Source organism: Pristiophorus japonicus, chromosome 10 (genome assembly GCF_044704955.1).
Source record: "Pristiophorus japonicus isolate sPriJap1 chromosome 10, sPriJap1.hap1, whole genome shotgun sequence".
NCBI lineage: Eukaryota > Metazoa > Chordata > Chondrichthyes > Pristiophoridae > Pristiophorus > Pristiophorus japonicus.
The window spans coordinates 44,423,528-44,450,260 of NC_091986.1; the positions used below are offsets into that span (position 1 = coordinate 44,423,528).

Here is a 26,733-nt window from a genome sequence, read left to right on the forward strand (position 1 = left end):
TGGCCTTGCCTTCAGCTGCCTGGGCCCTAAACTCTGGAACTCACTCCCTAAACCTCTCCGCCTCGCTATCCTCCTTCAAGACATTCTTTAAAACCTACCTCTTTGGCCAAGCCTTTGGTCACCTGCTGTAGTTTCTTCTTATGTGGCTCAATTTCAAATGTATTTGTTTTGGCTTATAACACTCCTGTGAAAAGCCTTGGGATGTTTTACTACGTTAAAGGCACTATATCAATAAAAGTTGTTGTTAAAGTGCGGTGCCCAGATTTGGACACATTGGGCTCAATTTTGGCCATGACTTGCTCCAACTTTTTTGGAGTAAGTTGGTTTATGTGGCATAAGTTTAAAAAATGCCACTTTCCCCAATAAACTTGCTCCGGAGTAACTCAGTTAGATATGATTTTTTTTTTAGTTGAGTTTTTTTTTCCCAGCCACTTATGCCAGTTTTCGCCATTTATGCCACTTTGGCCAGCTAAAACGTACTCCAAATAGACTTAGGTAAGTGTATGTGGCCAGCTCTGAAAAGCTTTGTGGGCAGTTAAGAAATCGGCGCAGGTTAGCACATTTAAAGCACTAAGACTTACAAAGCGCAAAAATAAGCGTTCAATAACAAATAAAAAATACAAGGAAGCTGAGAGGACTTGCACCAAGACTTACGAAGCACTAAACAAAGCCCAAAAAGTAATAAGCAATTAATTAACAAATAAAAAATAGAAGGAAGCGGAGAAGACCTGCACCTAAAGCACCAAGACTTACAAAGCACTAAACACAGCACAAAAAGTAATAAGCATTCAATAAAAAATAAAGAATTGAAGGAAATAATTCAATTAACAAATAAAGAACTGAAATCCTACCTTCAACTAATCTCGGCAGCGGCAGGCCTGTGTGGGAGGCCACTCAGCCTGGGATAGGGGTGGCAAGACGCACACCGGGAGGCTAGGCTCAACGTGGCATCTGTGAACTGGGGAGGCAGGGGGGGGGAAAAGAGATCCACAGCGGCATCGGTGAAGCAGGGGGGGGGGGGGGGGAAGAGAGATCCACAGTGGGCCCGCCCCGGCTGGTGCGGGAGACCATTCGGCCAGGGATAGGGGCGGCAAACATCGGGTCGCTCCTTCGGCTAGGGATAGGGGCGGCGAGCATCGGGTCCTGCTCACAGCCTGCAGGACGCGCTGGGAGGGCGAAGAGCATGCGCGCAGACTCCACTGCGCATGCGGACAGCTGCCGGCAGTTTTCGGCGCAGGGCTGTAGCTCCGCCCCCCAGTCCACTATATACGCCGCGCCAGGACCCGGGACACTCGGCAGAGCGGCCAGGATGAGGGCACATTTTTTTGCCGCTGTTTCCAGCGCACAAAGTCGCCGCATCTCAGGTGAGTGCGCTGAAAAAAGGGGTTGGGGAAAACTGAGCCCAATACTCCAGTTGAGGTTGAACTAGTGTTTTATAAAGGTTAATCATAACCTCCTTGCTTTTGTACTCTATGTGATGCTATGATTGATTTAATCAGTATTTATTTTTATTTTTTTAAATGAGTAATTTCCTATTAGAAAGCGTGGCATAAATCGAAAAATGCTTGGCAATTGGCAGAAGGCGGGGTATGTTCAAAAAGCCTCGGGCAGCCAGTCACTTCAATCCAATTCCCTCAGGTGACTTTAGTCAGTTTTGTCCAGGTCACCAGATGGAATATCTACTTCAACAGAAGTGGGTGGGAGGGCGGGGGAAATAGACCATTTCCTGCTAGTTCTGCTTGAATTGTCTTCCCATCCAGAAAGCCAAGGAGTGACACTTGACAACAGATGCAAAACGCCCAAACCATCCGATCTCCCAGTGAGAGAGCAGGCAGAAAGTAGGAGAATGAAAGAAAGGCTTTCTTTAAAGCACTGGGTAGAGGTCCGTCTTTTGCCAATTGTTGAGTGGCAGATGAGCATTTAACCTCGAAGATTTACGTAGGCACTCTGCGCCAATCAAATTGCATGTTGGTGTACTGCGAAATATTAAATGTGCACCTCTGTACATTTCACTAGTCACAGATTACGTTATAAAACTCCAGGCAGTCAATATAATGAAATAAAGATTAAGGCATAGAAGCCATACCACTAGACATCACAATAGTGATGATTAAAGGATTTGACAGGGTAGATAGAGAGAAACTATTTCCTCCAATGTGGGAGACCAGAACAAGGGGTCACAATCTTAAAATTAGAGCCAGGCCATTCAGGGGTGATGTCAGGAAGCACTTCTTCACACAAAGGGTAGTGGAAATCTAGAACTCTTTCCCCAAAAAAGCTGTCGAGGCTGGGGGTCAATTGAAAATTTCAAAACTGAGATTGATAGATTTTTGTTGGGCAAGGGTATTAAGGGTTTCAGAACCAAGGCGGGTAAATGGAGTTAAGATACAGATCAGTCATGATCTAATTGAATGGCCTATTCCTGTTCCTATATTAACGTAGTGAAACATCCCAAAGCGCTTCACAGGAGTGTTATCAGACTAAAATTGACATTGAGCCAAAGAAGGAGAGGTGACCAAAGGATTGATCCAAGAGGTAGGTTTTTAGGAGTGTCTTAACACCAAACTATACCTGTGTAGAATGCTAAAGCTATCTAGAAGAGCAGTACCAATGTATACTCTGCACTAACTCATCGGCCTTATTGAACTTGGTTCTGCCCAAGTGCCGCCCAAAGAACCGTTAAGATCCTGACGGTACTTTGGGTGGAAGTTTCATGAAAAAGTCCGAGAAAGACTGCCCAGTGGAAAAAAAGGGACTTACGCCCTGAATCTGGGCGGCAGCGGGCAGGAGCTCCCAATCTCGGCGGCAAATGCAATCCTCAGCAAAGTACCATCTGAATCGCTGCAAAAAAAATAAAGAAAAGTGTACTAACCTTTTTTTTGCAGGTCTTCGTACTTACCGTTGAGATTTGACCTGCCTACACGCGGTCCTTTCCCCTGCTGCAGCAGACTCCCGCCTGGACCAAACTGGCAGCTCGGCGGGCAGGAGGAAACTTACGCGCGTTGCACGGCAGCGGGCGGTCCCCAGCGGTCTTCCCTCCCCATCGGCGGGAGGCCTCCACCAAACTCGCTCGGAGGCAGCAGACGGTAAATCTACCAACTTCGGCCGCCTTGAATCCAGATTTGGATGCTGTAGGATTCTAAAAGTGCTAGTTTTGAGATTCTACATTCAGCAATGCTGGTAAAAGGGAAAGTGACTTTATTCTGTCACAGATTTAAGCTCAGCATCTTCGGGAGCTTAATAACAGGACACGTTTTAAAATAATATTTAAAAGATTCTGCTCCAATTATTTTCCAAGATGGAAAAAGTTTTTGTCGAGAAATTCTCATTATTATGCCTGTATTATGGATCTTTTAAATATGTAATTTGCCTAATTTGTTTTGTTAATATTTCGCCCGCAAGTTAAAAAACGTGTTGTTGTGGGGCTATAAATGTTGGAATGTGCGAGACATATTTAGCACATGGTACAGACTTGTGAAAAAGGTGGTGTATCGTGTAAAATCTGATTACTAAATACAGCCATATCTAAACTAAATGACATTTGTTTAATTTTAAATTATTAAAAATTGAACAGTGAACATGTTTATGTATTTCAGTAACTCGTATCAAAATTTAGGGCTAGTAATTTGGAACACCCGCTTTGAGGCCTATTTTAGTGCCGGACGATGTTTACCACCTCAAAGTGGGATGTTCAGTTGTATCGGCCCAAGAGGAGAGTGGAGCGCTAAGAGAATTGTTGCACACTCCTCTTTTGGTGCTAATGGAGCAATAGCGCAGGAGGCCTACTCAATTTTTTGCGGCAGGTACTGACAATGCGGTACTTGGGCGGGAGATGCTTAGCGCTCTGTTAACGTGCCTCTGGCTAACGGGTGGCACTAACCACCCGAATTTCTAGCCGTGAACACCAATGAAAGTTTAGCGGTAGTGCTGAGTTTCCGCTGCGCTCGCTAGCGCCGCCCACCTGGTGACATCACCGTGCGATGCCCCCATAGCGGCGTGTTTGCAAAATTCAGTGTTCTGCCTTCTGAGAAAAGCAGGGGAAAGCAGTCGGTCTAGTGACAATCCCAGGGTGATATCGTTCGGAGAGCAAAGGTAGTTGCTGGAATTTCACTTTTTCAACTTTTATTTATTTGTTGCAGTAATGGGAAAGTGTGAGTGAGGTTTATTGAATTTTTCAACAGGATTTTTTTTCATCTTTAGACAGTAGGATGCCAGCATCCTATCGTCATAAATGAAGTAGGCCTCCCGCGCTATCGTTCTGTTAGCACCCAAAGAGGAGTGTGCAACGATTCTCTTAGTGCTGCACTCTCCTCTTGGGGCGATACAACTGAATATCCCACTTTCAGGCGTTAGACTTCGCCCGCTGCTAAAGGTAGCATCCCAGCGGCGTCACCGCCTCAAAGCGGTGGGCCGGAATTTCTAGCCCTCAGTGTTTTATCAAAATTAATTGAGAAAAAAGCCCAAATTATTAAAATCAAAGTCTTGCAACAGGTTACAAAGCAAACTTAGACTGCTGTTTATGAAGGCATGTAAACTAGTTAGTGAACTTCTTGACTATTTTCCCACACCTAAAAATCAGACTATGAATTAATATTTGATCAAATCCATGTGTATATAAAATTACTGGCCCTGAAATTGCGATGTGTATGACGACATACTCTCAAACCTGAATACGTCGGCGTAGTGCCTTTGAAATGCCTTGCAAGTTTTGGATTTCGGCATGCTTTTGGCCTGTCAACGTTTATGTATACTTACAGTAGATCCATTCAGGAGTGCTGATCTTGGATACCAGGCTTGATTATGGGTAGAGTTAGCTGGTCCGCTGGCTTGGAAGAGGTGGGGGGAAAGGGCCATAACAAAAACAGATTATCTGGTCATTATCACGTAGCTGTTTGTGGGTGCATGCTGTGCGCAAATTGGCTGCCGCGTTTCCTACATTGCAACAGTGACTACACTCCAAACGTACTTCATTGGCTGTAAAGTGCTTTGAGACGCCCGGTGGTCGTGAAAGGCGCTATAGAAATGCAAGTCTTTCTTTTCTTTCTTATTTAGTGTGAGACTTAGTTCCACAGAGCCCAGCAGCTCTCCAGCACCTTACTCAAGTGAGGCCACCAGCAAACAACAATAAGGAAGGAGTTCACGACAGCCAAACTAAAACGACGAGTAAATATTGACACCACTGTGTCCGCCAATGAGTTAGAGGTGGGGGCAGAGCTTGTGGTTTTAACTTACAGGATTCTATGATCGATCTCCTGTCCAAAACTGCAGCAGAGTCCTGATGGCATGTTGGTCTTTATAGCAAGGGGGTTGGAGTACAAGAGAAAGGAAGTCTAGCTTCAACTGTACAAGGCTTTGGTGAGACCCCACCTGGAGTAATGTGTACAGTTTTGGACTCCTTATCTGAGAAAGGACATACATGCCTTAGAGGGGGTGCAATGAAGGTTCACCAGATTGATCCCTGGGACGAGAGAGTTGTGCTTTGAGGAGAGATTAACTCGATTGGATCTACTCTCTGGAGTTTAGAGGAATGAAACACATAAGATTCTGATGGGGATTGACAGAATAGATGCTGAGAGCTTGTTTCCACTGGCTGGAGAGTCTAGAACTAGGGGGCACAGTTTCAGGATAAGGGGCCATTTAAGACTGAGATGAAGAGGAATTTCTTCACTCAGAGGGATGTCAATCTTTGGAATTCTCTACCCCAAAGGGCTGTGGATGCTCAATCATTGAGTATATTCAAGACAGAGATCGATAGATTTTTGGACACTAGGAGAATCAAGGGATATGGGGATCGGGTGGGAAAGTCGAGTTGAGGTAGATGATCAGCCATGACCATCTACCAAGGAGGAGATCCGGAAGGCTCAGGCCAAACATGTGCCTTTAAAGAAAAAGGCTGGGAAAAATAATTCTAGAGCCCCCCGGATGTTTAGAAATTTACAGGGGAGGATTAAGAAAAAAGGTATGCTTATATCATATACCAACGGCTAAATACTATAGAATCTTTAGAGGAATATAGAAAGTTAAGAGGCAAAATTAAAAAGGATATTAGGAATGCTAAGAGAGAGTATGAAAACTTCTTGGCCAGTAAAATTAAGGAAAACCCTAAGATGTTATATAAATATATTAAGAGTAAGAGGGTAACTAAAGAAAGGGTAGGGCCTATTAGAGATCATGAGGGTAATCTTTGTGTGGAGGCGGAAGATGTTGGGAGGGTTCTTAACGAATACTTTGCATCTGTTTTCACAAAGGAAAGGGGCAATGCAGATACTGCTATCAAAGAGGAGTGTGATATTCTGGATGAAATAAATATAGTGAGAGAGGAAGTATTAAGGGGTATAGCAGCTTTGAAAGTAGATAAGTCCCCAGGCCCGGATGAAATGCATCCCAGGCTGTTGAGCAAAGTAAAAGAGGAAATAGCAGAGGCCTTGACCATCATTTTCCAGTCCTCTTTGGATCTGGGCATGGTGCCGGAGGATTGGAGGACTGCTAATGTAGTTTCCTTGTTTAAGAAGGGAGAAAGGGATAGGCCGAGTAATTACAGGCCTGTCAGCCTAACCTCAGTGGTGGGAAAATTATTGGAAAAAATCCTGACAGACAGCATTTGGAAAGGCAAGGATTAATTAGGGACAGTCAGCATGGATTTGTTAAAGGAAGATCATGTTGACTAATTTGATTGAATTTTTTGAGGAGATAACCAAGAGGGTCGATGAGGGTAGTGCATACGATGTAGTATATATGGACTTTAGCAAGGCTTTTGATAAGGTCCCACATGGTAGACTGGTCATGAAGGTTAAAGCCCATGGGATACAGGGCAAAGTGGCAAGTTGGATCCAAAATTGGCTTGGAGGTAGGAAGCAAAGGGTAATGATTGATGGATGTTTTTGTGACTGGAAGGATGTTTCCAGTGGGTTCCGCCAGGGCTCAGTACTGGGTCCCTTGCTTTTTGTGGTATATATCAACTATTTAGATTTGAATATAGGGAGTATGATTAAGAAGTTTTTAGACGATACTAAAATTGGCTGTGTGGTTAATAATGAAGAGGAAAGTCATGGGCTGCAGGAGGATATCGATCTGCTGGTCAGGTGGGCAGAGCATTGGCAAATGGAATTTAATTCAGAGAGTGTGAGGTGATGTACTTTAGGAGGGCTAATAAGGAAAGGGTATACACATTAGGCGGTAGGCCACTTAATAGTGTAGATGAACAAAGGGGCCTTAGAGTGCTTGTCCACAGATCCCTGAAAGTAGCAGGTCAGGTGGATAAGGTGGTTAAGAAGGTATACGGAATGCTTGCCTTTATTGGCCGAGAAATAGAATATAAGAGCAGGGAGGTTATGCTTAAATTGTATAATACTTTGGCCACAGCTGGAGTACTGCGTTCAGTTCTGGTCACCGTATTATAGGAAGGAGGTGATTGCATTAGAGAGGGTGCAGAGGAGATTTGCTAGGATGCTGCCTGGAATGGAGAATCTTAGTTATGAGGACAGATTGGATAGGCTGGGTTTGTTCTCATTGGAACAGAGGAGGCTGAGAGGAGACCTCATTTAGGTGTACAAAATATTGAGGGACCTGAACATAGTGGATAGTAAGGACCTTTTCCATTGGTGGAGGGGCCTATAATGAAGGGGCATAGTTTTAAGGTGGTTGGTGGAAGGTTTAGAGGGGATTTGAGGGGGGTCTTTACACAGAGGGTTGTGGGGATCTGGAACTCACTGCCTGGAAGAGTGGTGGATGCAGAAACCCTCACCATTTTTAAGAGATGGTTGGATGGGCACTTAAAGTGTAGTAACCTGCAGGATTACGGTCCTAGAGCTGGTAATTGGGATTAGACTGGATGACCTTTTGTTGGACAGTGCAGATATAATGGTAAATACTACAGGGAATAGAATATGGCCAGGGTGATCTGCTGGACTAGTTTCGATCGCCTGGATGGTCGGAGAGGAATTTTCCCAGATTTTTTCTCCCTAAATTGGCCTGGGATTTTATCTGGTTTTTGCCTCTCCCAGGAGATCACATGGCTCCAGTTGGGGTGGAGTGTAGAATGTTTTAGTATAAGGGGTGTCGCAGTTGTGTGAGGTGGATTGGTTGGGCTGGGTGCTCTTTGCCTTTCCGTCATTGTTTATAGGTTTATATGTAACCTTTAGGGCTACTGACCAAGGACCATGCGGCTCTTTGACGGCTGGCGTGGACATGATGGGCCGAAATGGCCGCCTGCGCTGTAAATTTCTATGATCTTATTGAGTGGCAGAGCAGGCTCGAGGGGCCGTATGGTCGATTCCTGCTCCTAATTCTTACGAGTACAGCACGATTATTTCTCTAGCAAAATGCAGTGAGTGGAGGATAGTACAAATTATGGGCTCAATTTTCCCCAGTGATTTGCACCGTTTTTTGGCACACGCCGCTTTTTTTGGCGTAAGTAAAAAAATGAAAGTTTCCCCAATGAATGTGCGCCAGCGTAATTCAATGACGATTTTTTTAGGTTCGTTTTTTTTTGCGTCTGCGCCAGTTTTTCTCAATTATGTAAGTTTGGCCCCAAAAAAATTCTCCTAGGTCGACACGTGACCACTCCCGAAAAACCTTCTGGTGAGTTTAAAAAAAATACAGCGCACATTGAAAAATCGGCGCAGAAAGACGCTATTGTTTTTCAGCGACGTTTTGGAAGGAGCGAAAAACACTTAAATATGCAAAATAAAGACTTTTTAAAATCTTAAAACGCAGTAAATGGATGTATGATGAAAGTCTGTAAGTTTTCATTTTTTTTAAACTGACGCCAGCACCGAACGTCTGCAAATAGGTCTCGAGGGTCGGAGCGTTGGCCGGCAGAATCTGATACTCGCCCGGACGTAGGGGTTCGGGGCTCGGCTTCAAAAGAAGCCCGAGGGGGGTGGAGGGCTGTAGAAGCCTGCATTACGCAAATCAAGCCCGGGTGGGTGAGGGGCATACGGAAGGTATCAGAAGCCCGGGGGTGTGGGGGGTTCCCGATCACTGCGTCTGCTCAGACCTGGTTGTGGTCAATACAGACCTTGTGGGGAGAGAGCACAAAGAACCTTGTCCTGCCTTCCTGCCGTTTTGAGCTTCTTGCAAAGGTAAAATTTAATCATGGAGGCAATACTGACAATGCCATACCTTATGCAAGCCTTCTGCATGATGGTGCTGCGGAGGAGATAATTGCTCCGACGTCATCGCATGAGGAATCTTAAAGTATGTACGATGATGGGCAGGTGACCTTACCCACGTCGGGTATATCGAGACAGACATTCATTCCTGCACCTGAGTGATGCAGTGTGTGTCAGAAGGCTGCGTTTCCGCAAAGAAGTTGTAACTGAGATCTGAGTTAGTAAAAGCAGACCTGCAACCTAGAAGCGTCAGGAGGACTGCTTTGTCAGTTGAAGTGAAGGTTGCAGCTGCACTTTCATTCTATGCATCTGGATCGTTCCAAGCTACAACTAGGGATGTGTGCGCCATCTCTCAACATGCAACACATGTCTCCATTAGGCAGGTGACTGCTGAAGTATATGCCCGAAGGAATGACTACATAAAGTTCCCCATGACCGCCCAGGCAATTCGTGACAGGGCTGTGAGATTCTCCAGGATTGCTGGCATCCCAAAGGTACAGGGCTGCATTGACTGTATCCACATCGCCTTGCGAGCACCTTTGGAGGATTCCGAGATGTACAGGAACAGAAAAGGCTTCCACTGCATTAATATGCAGCTCGTGTGTGACAACATGCATCGGCAGATCCCTGGGAGCATCCATGATGTGTTCATCCTACACGAGATCTGCCATGTTTCAGCAGCAGCCAGAAGGACAGAGCTGGCTACTGGGAGACAAAGGGTACAGCTACGCCACCTGGCTCATGACGCCCCTATGCATAACCCGGACGGAAGCTGACCAGGAATACAACACGTTACGCATTGCGACGCGCAGCATGATAGAGAGGAATATTGGCATCTTGAAACAGCGTTTCTGATGCCTGGACCATTCCGGAGGCTACTTGCTATACTCCCCTGAGATTGTAGGTCAGTTCACTGTTGTGTACTGCATGCTGCATAACTTTGCCATCATGAGGCAGCAGCAGCTGGTAGTAGAAGACCCACCTGAGGTGAGAATGGCTGATGATGAGGAGGAGGAGGAGGGGAGGAGTAAGCCATGCAACTACCTGAACCCAGAACACGACGGTGGAGGAGGGCGAGCCGTCATGCCTCTTTAACGATTGCTCGAGCCTTGCGCCAACAGCACATCCGTGAATGTTTTTCTGCCTGAAGGCTCAACGGCAACTATTCCACATGGACCATGTTTACTGTTTAGACCTGTTCTGTAATTTTGTGTTGTGTTAATGGAACAAATGATGGAAATGATTCTTGGTTACTTCAAAAAGTTGTGTTAATAATCAAACAAATAATGTAAATGATTTGGTTATAATTCAAAATATATTTTATTTAAAAGTTTAAAAGACATCCCCATGAACCGAAGCATGGCTAGCCCACACAGTACTTAACATTTAAGAAAGCCAGACTGTGGAATTTGCAGGACTTACTCTCTCCCTCGAGTGTGGGCCCAGCTTGTGCAGTGGTGGTTGCTCTTCTCCAGGCAGGACCTATCAAAACAGCGACCCTATCTTTCAAGGGTGTCAGTGGGTGCAGATTTGCCGGGCCTCCTCCTGTTCGAGTTCTTTCTAGTTTGTTGTGTGCACCTCTGAAAAAATAAAAATATAACTTTTTAGAGAAGGGTGTCTTTCTGCTGAATGGGATATATACAGATGGTCACATTTACAATTGCAATTCCATTGAAAAATTAAAATATTACTTACACTAACTACTTGACCAAGGTCCTGCCACTTTTTGCACTGGGCTCCAGACCTCGGGGTGATCACCATTGCACAGTAATCTTCTGCAAGTTGGTTCCAACGTTTCTTCATTTCTTTGGGTGGAATTTTTATGTGACCTCTGCTGGTGTCCAGCTCCTGCCATCTGGCCTCAATCACAGTAACTAGTGCCTCCACTTCATCCTGTAAGAAATTCTTGGTCCTTGTGCCGCTTTGCATCTTGTAATCTTGTATTGCAACTCAGATTTTTCCAATGATAATTAAAGTTCTCACACACCACTCAAAGTTCTCACATACACAACTGGCTCTTTAAAAATGGCCGATTGCAGACCAGGAGGTGGACTGTGCATGCACACCCATAGGAATCACGGGGTTAGGTTGGTGGAGGACCTTTGTCTTACAGATGTTTAGTGTAAGACCTATGCTTTCGTATGCCTCGGTGAAGATGTTGACGATGACTTGGATTCAGCCTCTGAATGCACGCAGACGCAAGCGTCGTCCGCATACTGTAGTTCGATGACAGAGGTTGGGATGGTCTTGGATCTGGCCTGGAGGCGACGAAGGTTGAACAGGTTCCCACTGGTTCTAGTTTAGTTCCACTCCAGCGGGGAGCTTGTTGAGTGTCAGGTGGAGCATTGCAGCGAGGAAGATCGAGAAGAGGGTTGGCGCGATGACTCAGCCCTGCTTGACCCTGGTCCGGACGTTGATTGGGTCTGTGGTGGATCCGTTGGTCAGGATCACGGCTTGCATGCCATTGTGGAGCAGGCAGAGCCACATTGTTCGCATGCCCGCCACGAGACTCCCAAAGAAAGCGCTCTACTCGGACCTCCTACACGGCAAGCGAGCCCCAGGTGGGCAGAGGAAACGTTTCAAGGACACCCTCAGAGCCTCCTTGATTAAGTGTAACATCCCCACCAACATCTGGGAGTACCTAGCCAAAGACCGCCCGAAGTGGAGGAAGAGCATCCGGGAGGGCGCTGAGCACCTTAAGTCTCGTCGCCGAGAGCATGCAGAAAACAAGTGCAGATAGTGGAAGGAGCGTGCGGCAAACCAGACTCCCCACCCACCCTTTCCTTCAACGACTGTCTGTTCCACCTGTGACAGAGACTGTAATTCCCGTATTGGACTGTTCAGTCACCTGAGAACTCACTTTTAGAGTGGAAACAAATCTTCCTCGATTTCGAGGGACTGCCTATGATGATGAGGATAGGAATCACGTCAAAAACGTCCCTTTTTTTCGCACATGCGCAGAAAGGGCAGCATGGTTTTTTTCGGCGCAGACATTAGGCTCCACCCCCCGAAGCTACAGGACAGGCTGTGCGGCGCCAATTTCAAAACATAGAACGGGGAAACTTGGCACATTTATTTTTGGAGCATTTGTGGCCTAGACAAACGGGTGTAACTCTGGCAATATGCCAAAAAACTGCTTTGGGGAAAATTGAGCCCAAAATGTGTAAAATCAATCTCGGTCACTTACTACAGCGCAATCTCCAAGCGTGATTCACGGTGAATTACCTAATCATCTCCACTCTGGCCCAGAATGATAGCGTCAGGATATTAGGCCCCAATAAACGCTGTTCTCACCCAGTGTCCACACAACATTTGCATTTCCATTAAGGTCACAGAAGCAGTAACGTTAGTCAGCGTTTCTTCCCTAACCCGGCTGAGAACTGACACAGCACAGAGCAAGGATCAAATGTGGGACCTTTCAGCTGGGTTCAACTTCCAAATTTAATGAAGAAAAAGGGTATCAGGTGGTCCAATGCCATTGAGCTCGTTTTGCGTAATGATTTTTTCTCTTGGTGTGTAATTCTCCCAAGTCATTTCCTGCATCTGTTTTTCTGGAAGAGTGAGAATGTTGCTCTTCCATAAATTGAGAGGCTTTTGGCCATTTACCGTCGGTCGTTTTTAATGAAATATTTTTTTTTATTTACACATAACCTCTGCAGGTTTCAGAAAGTCAGGAGGTCTGTGTGATCGAAGCGATGAAAATGCAGAACAGTTTGACTGCAACAAAATCTGGAAAGGTATGTTTACGGCAGCTGATTGTGAACATTTATTCATTAAAACGATAGAAATCAATGATTTTTTTTTGGGGGGGGGGCAGTTGGAGAAATTAATATAGACAGCTGTTATTCTAATTACTGCTATCTACAAACATTTGTTCGGTTAAAGATTGACGTGTCACTTTGAACAGGAGACTATTTAGAAAGATATGACGACTGTCATTAGGTACATTTATTTTGAGTGCATTATTATGGCCCAACCTTGAACTTTAAAAAAAAATCCTGCTCACCAACGTTCCCTCGAATTATTTGGGGTACACGGTCTATTTAACAGGCTGCACAGCTTCTTCGATTGCAAAGCCAGTGAGCAGCCTGTGCGGGATCTCGAAACCAGCCTGCAGCTTAGTGAGAATATTGCTGCTTACAAGTGGCATGTAATTAACTATTCTTGTTTGAGACAGATGAAAGTAAACGGTAACTGTATCTAACCTTGGTTAGACCACACTTGGAGTACTGCATACAGTTCTGATCGCCATATTATAGAGGCACTGGAGCGGGTGCAGAGAAGATTTACAAGGACAATACCAGAAATGCGAGGGTATACATATCAGGAAAGGATGAACAGGCTGGGTCTCTTTCCTCTTGAAACGTGGAAAGATAGAAAATAGGTGCAGGAGTAGGCCATTCGGCCCTTCAAGCCTGCACCATCATTCAATAAGATCATGGCTGATCATTCCTTCAGTACCCCGTTCCTGCTTTCTCTCCATACCCCTTGATCCCTTTAGCCACAAGGGCCATATCTAACTCCCTCTTGAATATATCCAATGAACTGGCATCAACAACTCTCTGCGGTAGGGAATTCCACACATTAACAACTCTGAGTGAAGAAGTTCCTCCTCATCTCAGTCCTAAATGGCTTCCCCCTTATCCTACGACTATGTCCCCTGGTTCTGGACTTCCCTAACATTGGGAACATTCTTCCTGCATCTAACCTGTCCAGTCCCGTCAGAATTTTATATGTTTCTATGAGATCCCCTCTCATCCTTCTAAACTCCAGTGAATACAGGCCCAGTCGATCCAGTCTCTCCTCATGTCAGTCCAGCCATCCCAGGAATCAGTCTAGTGAACCTCCGCTGCACTCCCTCAATAGCAAGAACGTCCTTCCTCAGATTCGGGGACCAAAACTGAACACAATATTCCAGGTGGGGCCTCACCAAGGCCCTGTACAACTGCAGTAAGACTTCCCTGCTCCTGTACTCAAATCCCCTTGCTATGAAGGCCAACATACCATTTGCCTTCTTCACTGCCTGCTGTACCTGCATGCCAACCTTCAGTGACTGATGAATCATGACACCCAGGTCTCGCTGCACCTCCCCTTTTCCTTATCTGCTGCCATTCAGATAATATTCTGCCTTCGTATTTTTGCCCACAAAGTGGATAACCTAACATTTATCCACATTATACTGCATCTGCCGTGTATTTGCCCACTCGCCTAACCTGTCCAAAGCACCCTGCAGCCTCTTAGCGTCCTCCTCACAGGTCACACCGCCATCCGGTTTAGTGTGTCATCTGCAAACTTGGGAGATATTACACTCAATTCCATCATCCAGATCATTAATATATATTGTAAAGAGCTGGGGTCCCAACACTGAGCCCTGCGGCACGCCACTAGTCACTGCCTGCCATTCTGAAAAGGACCCGTTACTCCCGACTCGCTGCTTCCTGTCTGCCAACCAGTTCTCTATCCAAAAAAAGCTGAGTGGTGACCTAATAGAGGTCTTTAAAATTGTGAAAGGTTTTGATAGAGTTGATACAGAGAGAATGTTTCCACTTCTGGGGAAGAGCATAACTAGAGACCATCAAGATAAGATAGTCACCAAGAAATCCAATAGGGAATTCAGAAGAATCCTCTTTACCAAGAGAGTGGTGAGAATGTGGAACTCGCTATCACAGGGAGTGGTTGAATCGAATAGTATAAATGCATTTAAAGGGAGGCTGGAAAAGCATATGAGAGAGAAGAGAACAGAGGGTTATGCTGATAGATTTAGATGAGGAAAGACAGGAGGAGGCTCGAGTGGAGCATAAACACCGGCATGGACTGGTTGGGCCGAATGACCTGTTTCTGTGCTGTATATCCGATGTAATCCTATGTAACTTAAAATTTTTTTTAAATAAAAATGCTGATCAGATGCAAAAAATCTGCAAAGGGATATAGACAGACTAAGTGAGTGGGCAAAAAATTGGCAGATGGAGTATAATGTGGGAAAATGTGAGGTTATCCACTTAGGCAGAAAAAATAGAAAAACAAATTATAATTTAGGGCCATTGTGCATGAAACACAAAAAGTTAGTATGCAGGTACAGCAAGTAATAAGGAAAGCAAATGGAATGTTGGCCTTTATTGCAAGGGGGGTAGAATATAAAAGCAGAGAAGTCCTGCTACAACTGTATAGGGTATTGGTAAGGCCACAGCTGGAGTACTGCGTACAGTTTTGGTCTCCGTATTAAAAGGAAGGACGTACTTGCATTGGAGGCTATTCAGAGAAGGTTCACTAGGTTGATTCCGGAGATGAGGGGGTTGACTAATGAAGATAGGTTGAGCCTATATACTCATTGGAGTTCAGAAGCGGTGATATCGAAACATATAAGATAATGAGAGGGCTAGACAAGGTGGATGCAGAGAGGATATTTTCACTCATAGGGGAAACTAAAACTAGGGGAGATAGTCTCAGAATAAGGGGCCGCCCATTTAAAACTGAGATGAGGGGGAATTTCTTCCGTGAGGGTTGTAAATCTATGGAATTCTTTGCCCCAGTGAGCTGTGGAGGCTGGGTCATTGAATATATTTAAGGCGGAGATGGACAGATTTTTGAGCAATAAGAGAATAAGGGATTATGGGGAGCGGGCAGGGAAGTGGAGCTGAATCCATGATCAGATCAGCTATGATCTTATTAAATGGCAGAGCAGGCTCGAGAGGCCAAATGGCCTACTTCTGCTCCTATTTCTTATGTATGAACCGGGTCATATTATTTAAAAGTACAATTTCTAAAAGTTGCACTAGTTTTGCCTTGTGTCGTAACCTTTCTGATGGCACTTTATCCTCCCCCCCCCCCCCCCCCCCACAAGCTGCATATTGATTTCACTATATCTGAACAAAATGCACCTTGAATATGTTCCTCCCTCCCTCCCATCTTAACGGGTGGTGTAATTAAATGACTGAAAATTCAAAAGCAGTGTAGGGGAGGAGAAAAGTTGATTATAATCTATTTAGAATTCAGCTTGGTTTCCAATAAATATGAAAACGAAAGATAGATACTGCAGATGCTGGAAAGTTGAAATAAAACCAGAAAATATTGGAAATACTCAGCTGGTCAGACAGCATCTGTGCAGCGATAAACAAAGTTAATGTTTCAGGTGAAGTAGTTCAAGGTTTAACAGTATTGAAGCAAGTGCAGAGCCAGGAACAAAAAGGGGGGAGGGGGGGGTTGGTAGATGGGAGTGCAGGAGCGACTAAATTATAATATTAATATTTATTAAACTTTAAATTGAATGGTGAATGTATGATCTGGCACTGGAAAAACAATTGTCCACTGCGTCCGATGTTGCATAAATGTGTTTGTTTACAAACAAGAGCACTGTTTCGAATGTTACCTGTGTATAGCGGTAAACATGACTCTCTTTGTTTAGGTAAAAAAGGTACACTACAAGCCAGGAGACACAGTTGGAGAAGGAGATATTCTTATTGAATTTGAGTGACGTGCCTTCTTCAGAGGAGCATTTTAGAAGCTTTACTTCGCATCATGTCCCGAGATTTTTGATCTTAACTCCTTGACCTAAAACTCCAGTATACATTTCACCATGGATTGTTTCAGTTTGTTATTCCTTCAGTAATATTTATTGTCTGTTGCAGAATAGGAACAAATTCAACTATTTTATGTGGCATAACATTACAGAATTTTGAAGCTATTTCCCAGCTCTGTGATGTGCAAATGCAAAGTCGCACACAGATGTTAATCAACATATTTATCCTTAATCGGTAAATGAGGAACATCATCACTGGTTTCACAGAGAGTTAATGGACATCTACCACTTCCTCGGATTGATCCATTCCTGTTTTTCCAAGAAAATAAGTAAAATGCTTTTCAAATATCAGCATTTATGTTTTTTCTCGCACCTAATTGGGGGAAGGGTGGGGGGGGGGGGTGTTAGATATTGTATTTTGTTTCGGCAGGGTCGGTAACCAGACGACAGGGATTTAAGGTAATTGGCAAAAAATCCAGTGGGGAGATGAAGAGATTGTTTTTTTTTATGCGCCGAGTTATTCTGATCTGGAAAGGGCAGTGGAAGCTGTTTAAAAAATAACTTTCAAAAGGGAATTGGAGAGCTCTTTCAAAGAGCCAGCACAGACACGATGGGTCGAGTGGCCTCCTCCTGTGCTGTAAGATTCTATTTTGAAAAATGGCCGCAGAAAGTGGTCCAGAGGCAGTCATTTCCACTAAGTGCTCCAAAACACGCGCTCCACTATTCTACAGTCACAAGGGAGGCATTATTAAACCTCAATAATGCTTTATTTGATTAAAAACTAAGATTGATATTAATAATCATCGAAAAGAAAGACTTACATTTATATAGCGGTTTTCACGACCACCAGATGTCCCAAAGCACTTTACAGCCAATGAAGTACTTTTTGAAGTGTAGTCATTGTTGTAATGTAGGAAACGTAGTAGTTAATTTGCATACAGCAAGCTCCCACAAACAGCAATGTGATAATGACCAGATAATCTGTTTTAGATGTTGCATGAGGGATAACTGTTGGCCAGGACACCAGGATAACTCCCCGGCTCTTCTTCAAAATAGTGTCATGGGATCTTTTAAGTCCCTGAGAGCAGACTGGGCCTCAGCTTAACGTCTCATTTGAAAGACGGCACCTCTGACAGTGTAGAGCTCCCTCAGCACTGCACTGGAGTGTCAGCATAGATTTTGCGCTAAAGTCTCATGGAGTGAGACTTGAACCCACGCACCATCGGACTGAGAGGCAAGTGTGCTGCCCACTGAGCCACGGCTGATACTGCCAGTCCCATATTTGAATTGGGAACTTGTCGACTTAAAAAGCTAACACGTAGTAACTAAAATAAAGGTGTGCACAGGAAAGACTCCAATATCACAACAAAGTTCACTGCGTTTAAATAATCCAATGCTTTGCTGATGATGGGGCCCGCTTTGAGTAATGTATAATCTAACTGTATAATTTGCAATTTGCCTTGTGCTTAATCCAACAAATGAACAAAATACACAGAGGTAAGTATTGGAATAGAATTTAATGAACTACAGAAATAATGAAAACTAAAGTTAACATGTAGATTGTTTCAAAATTTCGATTGCTTGCAACAACAAGTGAACTTCAAGACTGCAATTAGGTTTTAAATTTGATGGCATTTCATTCGCTCTTCAGATGCGAAAGTTGATAATTACCTATTCTCACGTGGGTTGTAATTCGGCTGCCCATGCATCCCAAAGGCATCAAAATTGTTATAGTAAGGAAGTTTTAACCAGTCTTGATCATAGGTAGATGTGCTGTACGAAAAGCACGTCAGCATTCCGTCAACATCTGGCTTCACTCCAAGTGGGTCACCTTTATCGTCCCACTCTAGTATGCGGACCCTCACAGGTCTGCGCTGGTAGAGCTCTGGACAACTTTCAAACTCATCGAGGAACTTCAGCAGTTGGTCATCGACTAAATAAATCTCTCCGGTGACTTCCTGTCCCGTTCCCGGCACGTTAAGCAAAAATGGAATGTTATAATTCCCTGCAATTACCAGCGGATATTTCTCATCGGTACATCCCTTGCCCCAGTACGTCCCCTTCCCCTTGGTTCCATCGATCATGTAATGGTGGTTGGGTTGACCTTTCTTGAGAGTGCCATATACAAACACATTGATCATTTTTCCTACAGGTGGTACAAAAAAACCATGCAGGTTAAAACATTGGGAGGGGTGGAGGGAGAACAAGAGCATTTGAAAACATAAGCCTCGAAATTAATGAGTGAGGGTCACCTGTTTTCTTTAAAGTTAGCAATGCTGTTTAAAGAGAAAAGGCTGTCGATGCGAACACATTGAGCAAGTGTCTACAAATAACAACACCAGCAATTTCTAGGCTATAATTAAACAATCACCTCAATTACAATTGCTTATTTAGATAAATTTAACTGGATGGTAGAGCAGACCAGGAAAGGAATAGAATACAATGGAGTAAAATCAATCCTCAGTTCCACTGCTCCAAGCATTACTGAAATACAAGGGATGGGGAAATGCTCATAGACTTCAATGGAATGAAAATCGACTGGGTTCTAGAAAAGTCAGTCAGAGTACGGCCCATGCAGTAAAGATGAAAATTTACCGCACTCATGACAAGAAAAGGCTTGCATTTCTATAGCGCCTTTCACAACCTCGATGCCTGAAAGCTCTTTGCAGCCAATGAAGAACTTTTTGAAGTGTCGTCACTGTTGCAATGTAGGAAACGCAGCAGGCAATTTGCGCACAGCAAGGTGACACACACAGCAAGGATACTGACCAGATTCTAATACAGGTACAACGTCCCGAATCCGGTCACCTTGGGACCGAGGCCCTGTCGGTTTTCGGGTTTTTTCAGCTTTCAGAGAAGAAAATCCGACATCCCGAATCCAGCAACCTCGGGGCCGAGTTTTTGGTTTTTCCGTATTTTGGAGAAAATTCGTCGTCCCGAATCTGGCAACTTCAGCTCGGGTCGCACATGGGTCGGGGTCAAGGATCATTCCGAAAGCCGAGGACCAATCGCAGGTCTGTAATGCACCATTTAATAAAAATGTCCGGTTTTCGGACAATAATTCCGGATTCTGGACAACTCCATCTGCGATACACAAAATATCTGGTTTTCCGCCAATTCCAGTTTTTGGAATTCTGTATTCGGGACGTTGAACCTGTATTTTTTTTAAATATAAAGTAGTTGGTTGAGGAATAAATATTGGCCAGAACACCAGAGAGGCCTCCCCTGTTTTTCTTCAAAATAGTGACTTTTATGTCCATCCGAGAGGGCAGATGGGACCTTCGTTTAACGTCTCATCTGAAAGTCAGCACCTCCAACAGTGCAGCACTCCCTCAGTACTGCACTGGGAGTGTCAGCCTAAATTATGTGCTCAAGTCTCCTGGAGTGCAACTTGAACCCACAACCTTCTGAATTGAAGGCGAGAGTGCTACCCACTGAGCCACGGCTGAAACTAGTAAGCAGGATCTTGACTGCAGTGAAATTTTCATCAACAATTTTTCTAATTTCTCCTCTCCTTCATGCATTACTCTGGGGTACAGTTCGTTCAAGTGCCCAGATGGCTTTTAGAAATTTAGAACATAAGAAATAGGAGCAGGAGTAGGCCATACGGCTCCTCAAGCCTGCTCCGCCATTTAATAAGATCATGGCTCATCATCAACCTCAACACTTTCCTGCCCAATCTCCATATCCCTTGATTCCCCTAGACTCCAAAAATCTATCTATCTCAGCCTTGAATATATTCAGAGACTTAGCATACACAGCCCACTTGGGCAGAGAATTCCAAAGACTCAGTGAAGAAATTCCTCCTCATCTCAGTCTTAAATGGCCAACCCCTTACCCTGAGACTGTAAACCCCCAGTTCTGGACACTCCAGCCAGGGGAAACAACCTCTCAACATCTACCCTATCAATCCCCTTCAGAATCTTGTATGTTTCAATGAGATCACCTCTCATTCTTCTAAACCAATGCCTTTAACGTAGTAAAATGTCCCAAGGTGCCTCACAGGAGCGTTATCAGACAACATTTGACACTGAGCCAGACAAGGAGAAATTAGGACAGGTGACCAAAGGCTTGGTCAAAGAGGTAGGTTTTAAGAAGCGTCTTAAAGAAGGCAAGAGAAGTAGAGAGATGGTTTAGGGAGGGAATTCCAGAGCTTAGGGCCCAGGTATCTGAAGGCATAGCTGTCAATGGTGCAACGATTAAAATCGGGGATGCTCAAGATGCTAGAATTGGAGGACAGCAGAGATCTTGGCACCATTCAAATACAATAACAACTTGCATTTATATAACGCCTGTAACATAGTAAAAAGTTACAAGCCACTTCACAGGGACAATTATCAAACAAAATTTGACACCGAGCCACATAAGGAGATATTAGGACATGTGACCTAAAGCTTGGTCAAAGAGGTAGGTTTTAGGAAGCGTTTTAAAAGGAGGAGAGACGGAGAGGTTTAGGCAGGATATTCCAGAGCTTAGGGCTCAGACAGCTGAAGACACGGCCGCCAATGGTACAGCGATGCACATCGGGGTTGAGCAAGAGGTTCACCTGTTTTCTTTAAAGTTAGCAATGTTGTTAAACCAGAAATGGCTGTCAATGCGAATACATTGAGCAAGTCTCTACAAATAACGACAGCAGCAATATCTCAGTTATAATTAAACAATCACCTCAATTACCATGGCAGGAAGCATTGAAAATTAAAAGTACATACAGTTACTTATTTAGATACATTTAATAGAGAGATAACACTCCTGTGAAGCTGGGAGGTTTTACCACATTAAAGGCACAATGGCCCTGAATTTGCGGTCGGAGGCTGCCCGCGGGGAAATGCCCGCATACCTGGTTGACCGGGAGGTACCGAGCCTCACGGTCCTGGGCCTCTCGGGTTACCCATGGGTAGAGGCCCACGTATTCCAGGGGCGCAGGCGATTCGCACGCACCCCTGGGATCACATGGGCCAACCCAACCAATGACAGAGGGAATCCCCATTCATGCTTAAGGAGAATCCGTATGTACAGAAACCCCATAAGCATGAATGGGAATACCCCAAAAATACATCTACACATCAAATAAATAAAAACATCACATTTAAAATTAAATCACAATTGTATTTAATTAAATATTTAAAACAAAATTTTTGAATAAATGTACATGTTTTAAAGGGGGTAAAAATAAACTGACCTTATTTCACAGGTTTTTAAATGTATAAATTATTGATAAAATTTTATTTTTCTGTTTTTAAAAAAAAAAACTCTTACGCTGGTAAAAGCAGACCTTACCCTGTATTTACCAGGCATAAGAATTTCATGGACATTCGCTGGGCAGAGGTTGGGTAAATAGTCCTGCCAGTGAATACCCTTTTCTTGGGGAATCGTTCAATCTGTGAACAGGATTTTTGACAGTTCGCAATTTCCAGGTTATAGCACGTGCGCAGCACATGCCTAAACACGGTACTTGCACTGTGCTTTCGCACCTCGTACACACCCGTAGGGGCCGCAAATTACGGTCCTATCTAAATATAAGTTTTTGCTCCACTTCATCAGCTAGTGACCTCAGGGGTATCGTTAGCCACAGGAACGGTAGATAGCCAAGGTTCCCGAGCAGCCATCCCATCGACCCTTGTCCTTCCTCAAGACGGGGAATACATAGAATTCAGAAACAGGCCATTCGGCTCAACAGGTCCATGCTCCATACGATCCTCCTCCCACCCTATTTCATCTCACTCTGTGGTAGCGGGTTCCACATTCTCACTGCTCTCTGGGTGAAGAAGTTGGGAATATGAATAGGACAAGTGCATCATGCAACCGACCAGGAAACCCACGGCAGTGATCGCATGCCATCAGATCAACTGAACAATGCATCGTCTGATTCATGTAAAGGGCAGTCTTCTCCACTGGACCTGCCAGGGCAACATGGAACCATTAATCACACTCTGAACCCTGGGGAAAACCAGTGAACTGGGAGCAATCAAGCATCCATCAGAGAACATAAGAAATAGGAGAAGGAGTGGGCCATTCAGCCCTTCCAGGCCGCTCCGCCATTCAATCAGATCATGACTGATCTTTTACCTCAACTCCACCTTCCCGTATTATCGCCATATCCCTTAGTATTCAAAAATCTATCGATCTCTGTCTTGAATATACTCAATGACTGCACAGCCATAGCTTTCTGGGGTAGGGAATTCCAAAGTTTCACAACCCTGTGATGAAATTTCTCCTCATCTCAGTCCTAAATGGCCGACCCCTTATCCCGAGACTGACCCCTAGTTCCTGCCAGTGGAAATAGTTTCTCCTTATTTATCTCCCCTTAACCTTCTCTGTTCGAAGGAGAACAACCCCAGCTTCGCTAGTCTCTCTATAATTGTGCAGAAATTGAGTGCCATCGTGAGTTTAATTGGCACTGCCAGTGATGTGAACCGTGGCTTAAGGCCATCGTCTCAGGTGAATTCTCTGCTAAACCTCTGGGTAGCACAGCTGTCATTAGACTGGGCACCTCCGAGCTGTGCCCTCCTCATCTTTTGTCTTTAATAGCCTAGCATCTATTTGAGCTTCCTGCTCGACCTCCCAGCTCCCAACACTAGCAGAACACTAGAATACCATGTTCCTAATACAATACAGTTATACACAGAATTCTATAGCACAGAAACAGGCATTCGGCTCAACAGGTCCAGGCTGGTGTTTATGCTCCACATGAGCCTCCTCCCACCTTACTTCATCTCACCCTATCAACATATCCTTCTATTCCTTTATCCCTCTTGTGTTTATCTAGCTTCCCCTTAAAGGCATCTATGCTATTTGCCTCAACCACTCCATGTGGTAGTGAGTTCCACATTCCCACCGCTCTCTGGGTAATGAAGTTTCTCCTGAATTCCCGGTTGGATTTATTAGTGATTATCTTATATTTATGACCCCTAGTTTTGGATTCCCCCACAAGTGGAAACACCTTCTCTAACTTACACGTTTTCTGATGCCTCGTGCCTCACTCAGTTCTGGGAGAAATCGCAGTGTCTTTATTTTATCAGGCACCTTGCTCACAGAAAGAAAAAAAGACTTACATTTATATAGCTCCTTTCACGACTACTGGACGTCTCACAGCGCTTTACAGCCAATGAAATACTTTTGGAGTGTAGTCATTGATATAATGTGGGAAACGCAGCAGCCAATTAATGCACGGCAAGCTCTCACAAACAGCAATGTGATAATGACCACATAATGTGTTTTTGTTATGTTGATTGAGGGATAAATATTGGCCAACAATGAGCCCTAGATCAGGACAACTAGGCTGTGAATGACTTCAGACTCGGATGCTGCGTTGCCAAGGGGGCCTCGGAGATCAGCTCAGGACAGTGCTAATGTCATCATCATAGGCAGTCCCTCGAGTCAAGGATGACTTGCTTCCACGCCAAAAAGTTCACAGGTGTTTCAATGAAGGATCTAATATTCTAGGTCCCGAACTAAATCTTGGAAGGGTGGAAGATGCCTGTGCGTGGATTTTTTTAACGTGCGGTGGCCGTTGCACACCAGCCACAACACGGGCTTGGTCCAGTGGCAAGGATTATCCAAGACAACTGGAGACCAGCTCTGCTGCACGGCTCTCGTGCGCACACATATTGCAGTATGAGCTGGCCCGTGTTGCCCCTGGGCCCTCGCCTCTTCTGGGCCCCGCTGATGTGATGGGGATCCAGCATTGCATGTCTGCTGTACTTGCAGGCCAATGGGTTTATTTCGAGAGGGATAGAATTGAAAAGTAGAGAACTTATGCTAAACTTGTATCGAACCTTGGTTAGACCACAATGGGAGTATTGTGCACAGTTCTGATCTCCATATTATTAAAAAGGATATAGAGACACTGAAGAGGATCCAAGGATGATAAGTACTTGAAGGAAAAATATTTGCAGGGCTACGGGGAAATGGTGGTGGAGTGGGACGAGCTGAACTGCTCTTGCAAAGAGCCGGTATGAGCTCCATGGGCCGAATGGCCTCCTGTGCTGTAACCATTCTATGATTCTATGGTACCAGAACTGTGAGGTTATATCTATCAGGAAAGGATGAACAGGCTGGGTCCCTTTTCTCTTGAAAAGAGAAGGCTGAGGGGTGACCTGATAGAGGTCTTTATAATTATGAAAGGTTTTGATAGAGTGGATACAGAGAGAATGTTTCCACTTGTCAGGAAGAGCTTAACTAGAGGCCATCAATATAAGAAATCCGATAGGGAATTCAGAAGAAACAAAGAGGGGTGAGAATGTGGAACTCGCTATCACTTGGAGTGGTTGAAGCAAATAATATAGATGCATTTAAGGGGAAGCTAGATACACATATGAAGGAGAGGGGAATGGAGGGTTATGCTGATAGATTTAAATAAGGAAAGACAGGAGGAGGCTCGGGTGGAGCATAAACACCGGCATGGACTGATTGAGCCGAATGGCTTGTTTTTGTGCTGTATATTCTACGTAATTTATGTTCCTGCAATGCCACTCAACCTCTCCAGCCCAGAAAGGGAAGAATTGAAACTGTGGAGTCTCACTCCTGCAGGTAATAAATTGTTGTTAGATAATTAATTTTTTTTTAAAATGTTAAATGTTTTTCTTACTTTACCTTTCTGTCTCTTCTCTCTTTCCCCCTTAACCCAATCTTTGTTTCCCTCTCTTTATTTCTCTTTCTGTACCTGATGTGACTAATTCACCCTATTTCCTTCTCCATTGTTCCTCTGTTTTTTTCTCAATCCTTAAATCTCACGGGTTAAGGAGATACTGTTGGTCCCGTCGGTCACTGAGGCCCCAGATGCCCCGTTGCCCTCACTGCACCGTTATCAGTTCGCACTACCAGCAAGTTACAGGGCAAAACATTTGAGCGGAAGGTTGAGGGGAAGAAGTCTAACTGACGGGGCATGACACGAGATGCCCCATTCCAGCAAAATGTGTGCCAATATTTATGTTGGCTCCAAAAAATGATTTCAGAAGCAATTATGAAAATTATGACTTTAGCGATTAAGAAATAAAGGACAGGTGTTCGATAGAGGCCATGAATAGTGTTCTGCTGCAGTTAACCAATGCTGTTGTACAAAGCTCATATCCAGCTGTGAACTCCATTCCACTTTAGGATTAACACTTTGCATATGTGGGTGTTAAGGTTGCCAACCCTCTAGGATTGTCCCGGAGTCTCCAGCAATTGAAGATTAATCTCCAGGACATGGCTTCGAGCAACAATCATAGAATAGTTACAGCACAGGAGGATGCCATTCGGCCCCTCGAACCCGTGCCGACTCTCTGCAAGAGAAGTTCAGCTAGTCCCACTCCCCCCGTCCTTTCCCTGTAGCCCTGTGAATTTCTTTCCTTCAGGTACTTATCTAATTCCTTTTTGAAAGCCACGATCGAGTCTGCCTCCACCACCCTCTCAGGCATGCATTCCAGATCCTAACCACTCGCTGGGTAAAAAAGTTTCTCATGTCGCCTTTGGTTCTTTTGGCAATCACCTTAAATCTGTGTCCTCTGGTTCTCGACCCTTCTGCCAATGGGAGCAGTTTCTCTCCCTCTCTACTCTGTCGAGACTCCCATGATTTTGAACACCACCATCAAATCTCCTCTCAACCTTCTTTGCTCTAAGAACCCTAGCCTGTCTTTATTTTCATTTTCTTCAATCACTTTCATTAGTTATAAGTTGTTTGATTTGACATGTCAGCAATCATCCAATCAGGAACAAAGCTTTCCAGGATGGATGTGTCAGGTGACCAATGGTGGGTGCGTGGGGCCGGGACGGTTGGAGTCGGAAGATCATGTGATGAAATCTCTAACAATAGGTCAAACCAGAGTTGGCAACACAACTGGGCATGTAGAAATGTACATTGGTCTTAAATCCACATGAAATGGTAGATCAAGTCTATGCAGTTTGATGTTTTTAAATCAATTTTGGACAGCTGACAATCTAAATCCCCGAGGTTTGGGCTTCTCACACTGGATGTCATGCTGGGGAAAGGTCAAGTGAGTACATTAAAGTAATGTAGAAAAAGTATTCAACATCGGAAATTGTAATAGACCAATTGTTGCATAATAAGTTCTAAAATTAGTTTAAAATAAGAACTACATAGAATCATAGAACAATCATCATCAT

General features: G+C 44.4%; 2 protein-coding genes across 6 annotated transcripts in view; one reads left to right on the forward strand and one right to left on the reverse strand.

Moving 5' to 3' along the window:
• pcca (propionyl-CoA carboxylase subunit alpha) overlaps positions 1-16,980 on the forward strand; it is a 572,168-nt gene extending 555,188 nt beyond the window's left edge. Inside the window, exons 23-24 of the mRNA XM_070891406.1 lie at positions 12,773-12,850; positions 16,516-16,980. Coding sequence (XP_070747507.1) covers positions 12,773-12,850; positions 16,516-16,584 — 147 coding nt within the window. The 3' untranslated portion in view covers positions 16,585-16,980. The remainder of the gene's footprint in view (positions 1-12,772; positions 12,851-16,515) is intronic.
• Positions 16,981-18,127: 1,147 nt separating this feature from the next.
• Positions 18,128-26,733, reverse strand: part of LOC139274975 (gamma-glutamylaminecyclotransferase-like) — a 38,975-nt gene continuing 30,369 nt past the window's right edge. For all 5 annotated transcript variants that reach the window (XM_070891783.1, XM_070891782.1, XM_070891784.1 and 2 more), the window contains one exon: positions 18,128-18,775. In XM_070891783.1, the coding sequence (XP_070747884.1) occupies positions 18,297-18,775 (479 nt within the window). In that variant the 3' untranslated portion in view covers positions 18,128-18,296. The remainder of the gene's footprint in view (positions 18,776-26,733) is intronic.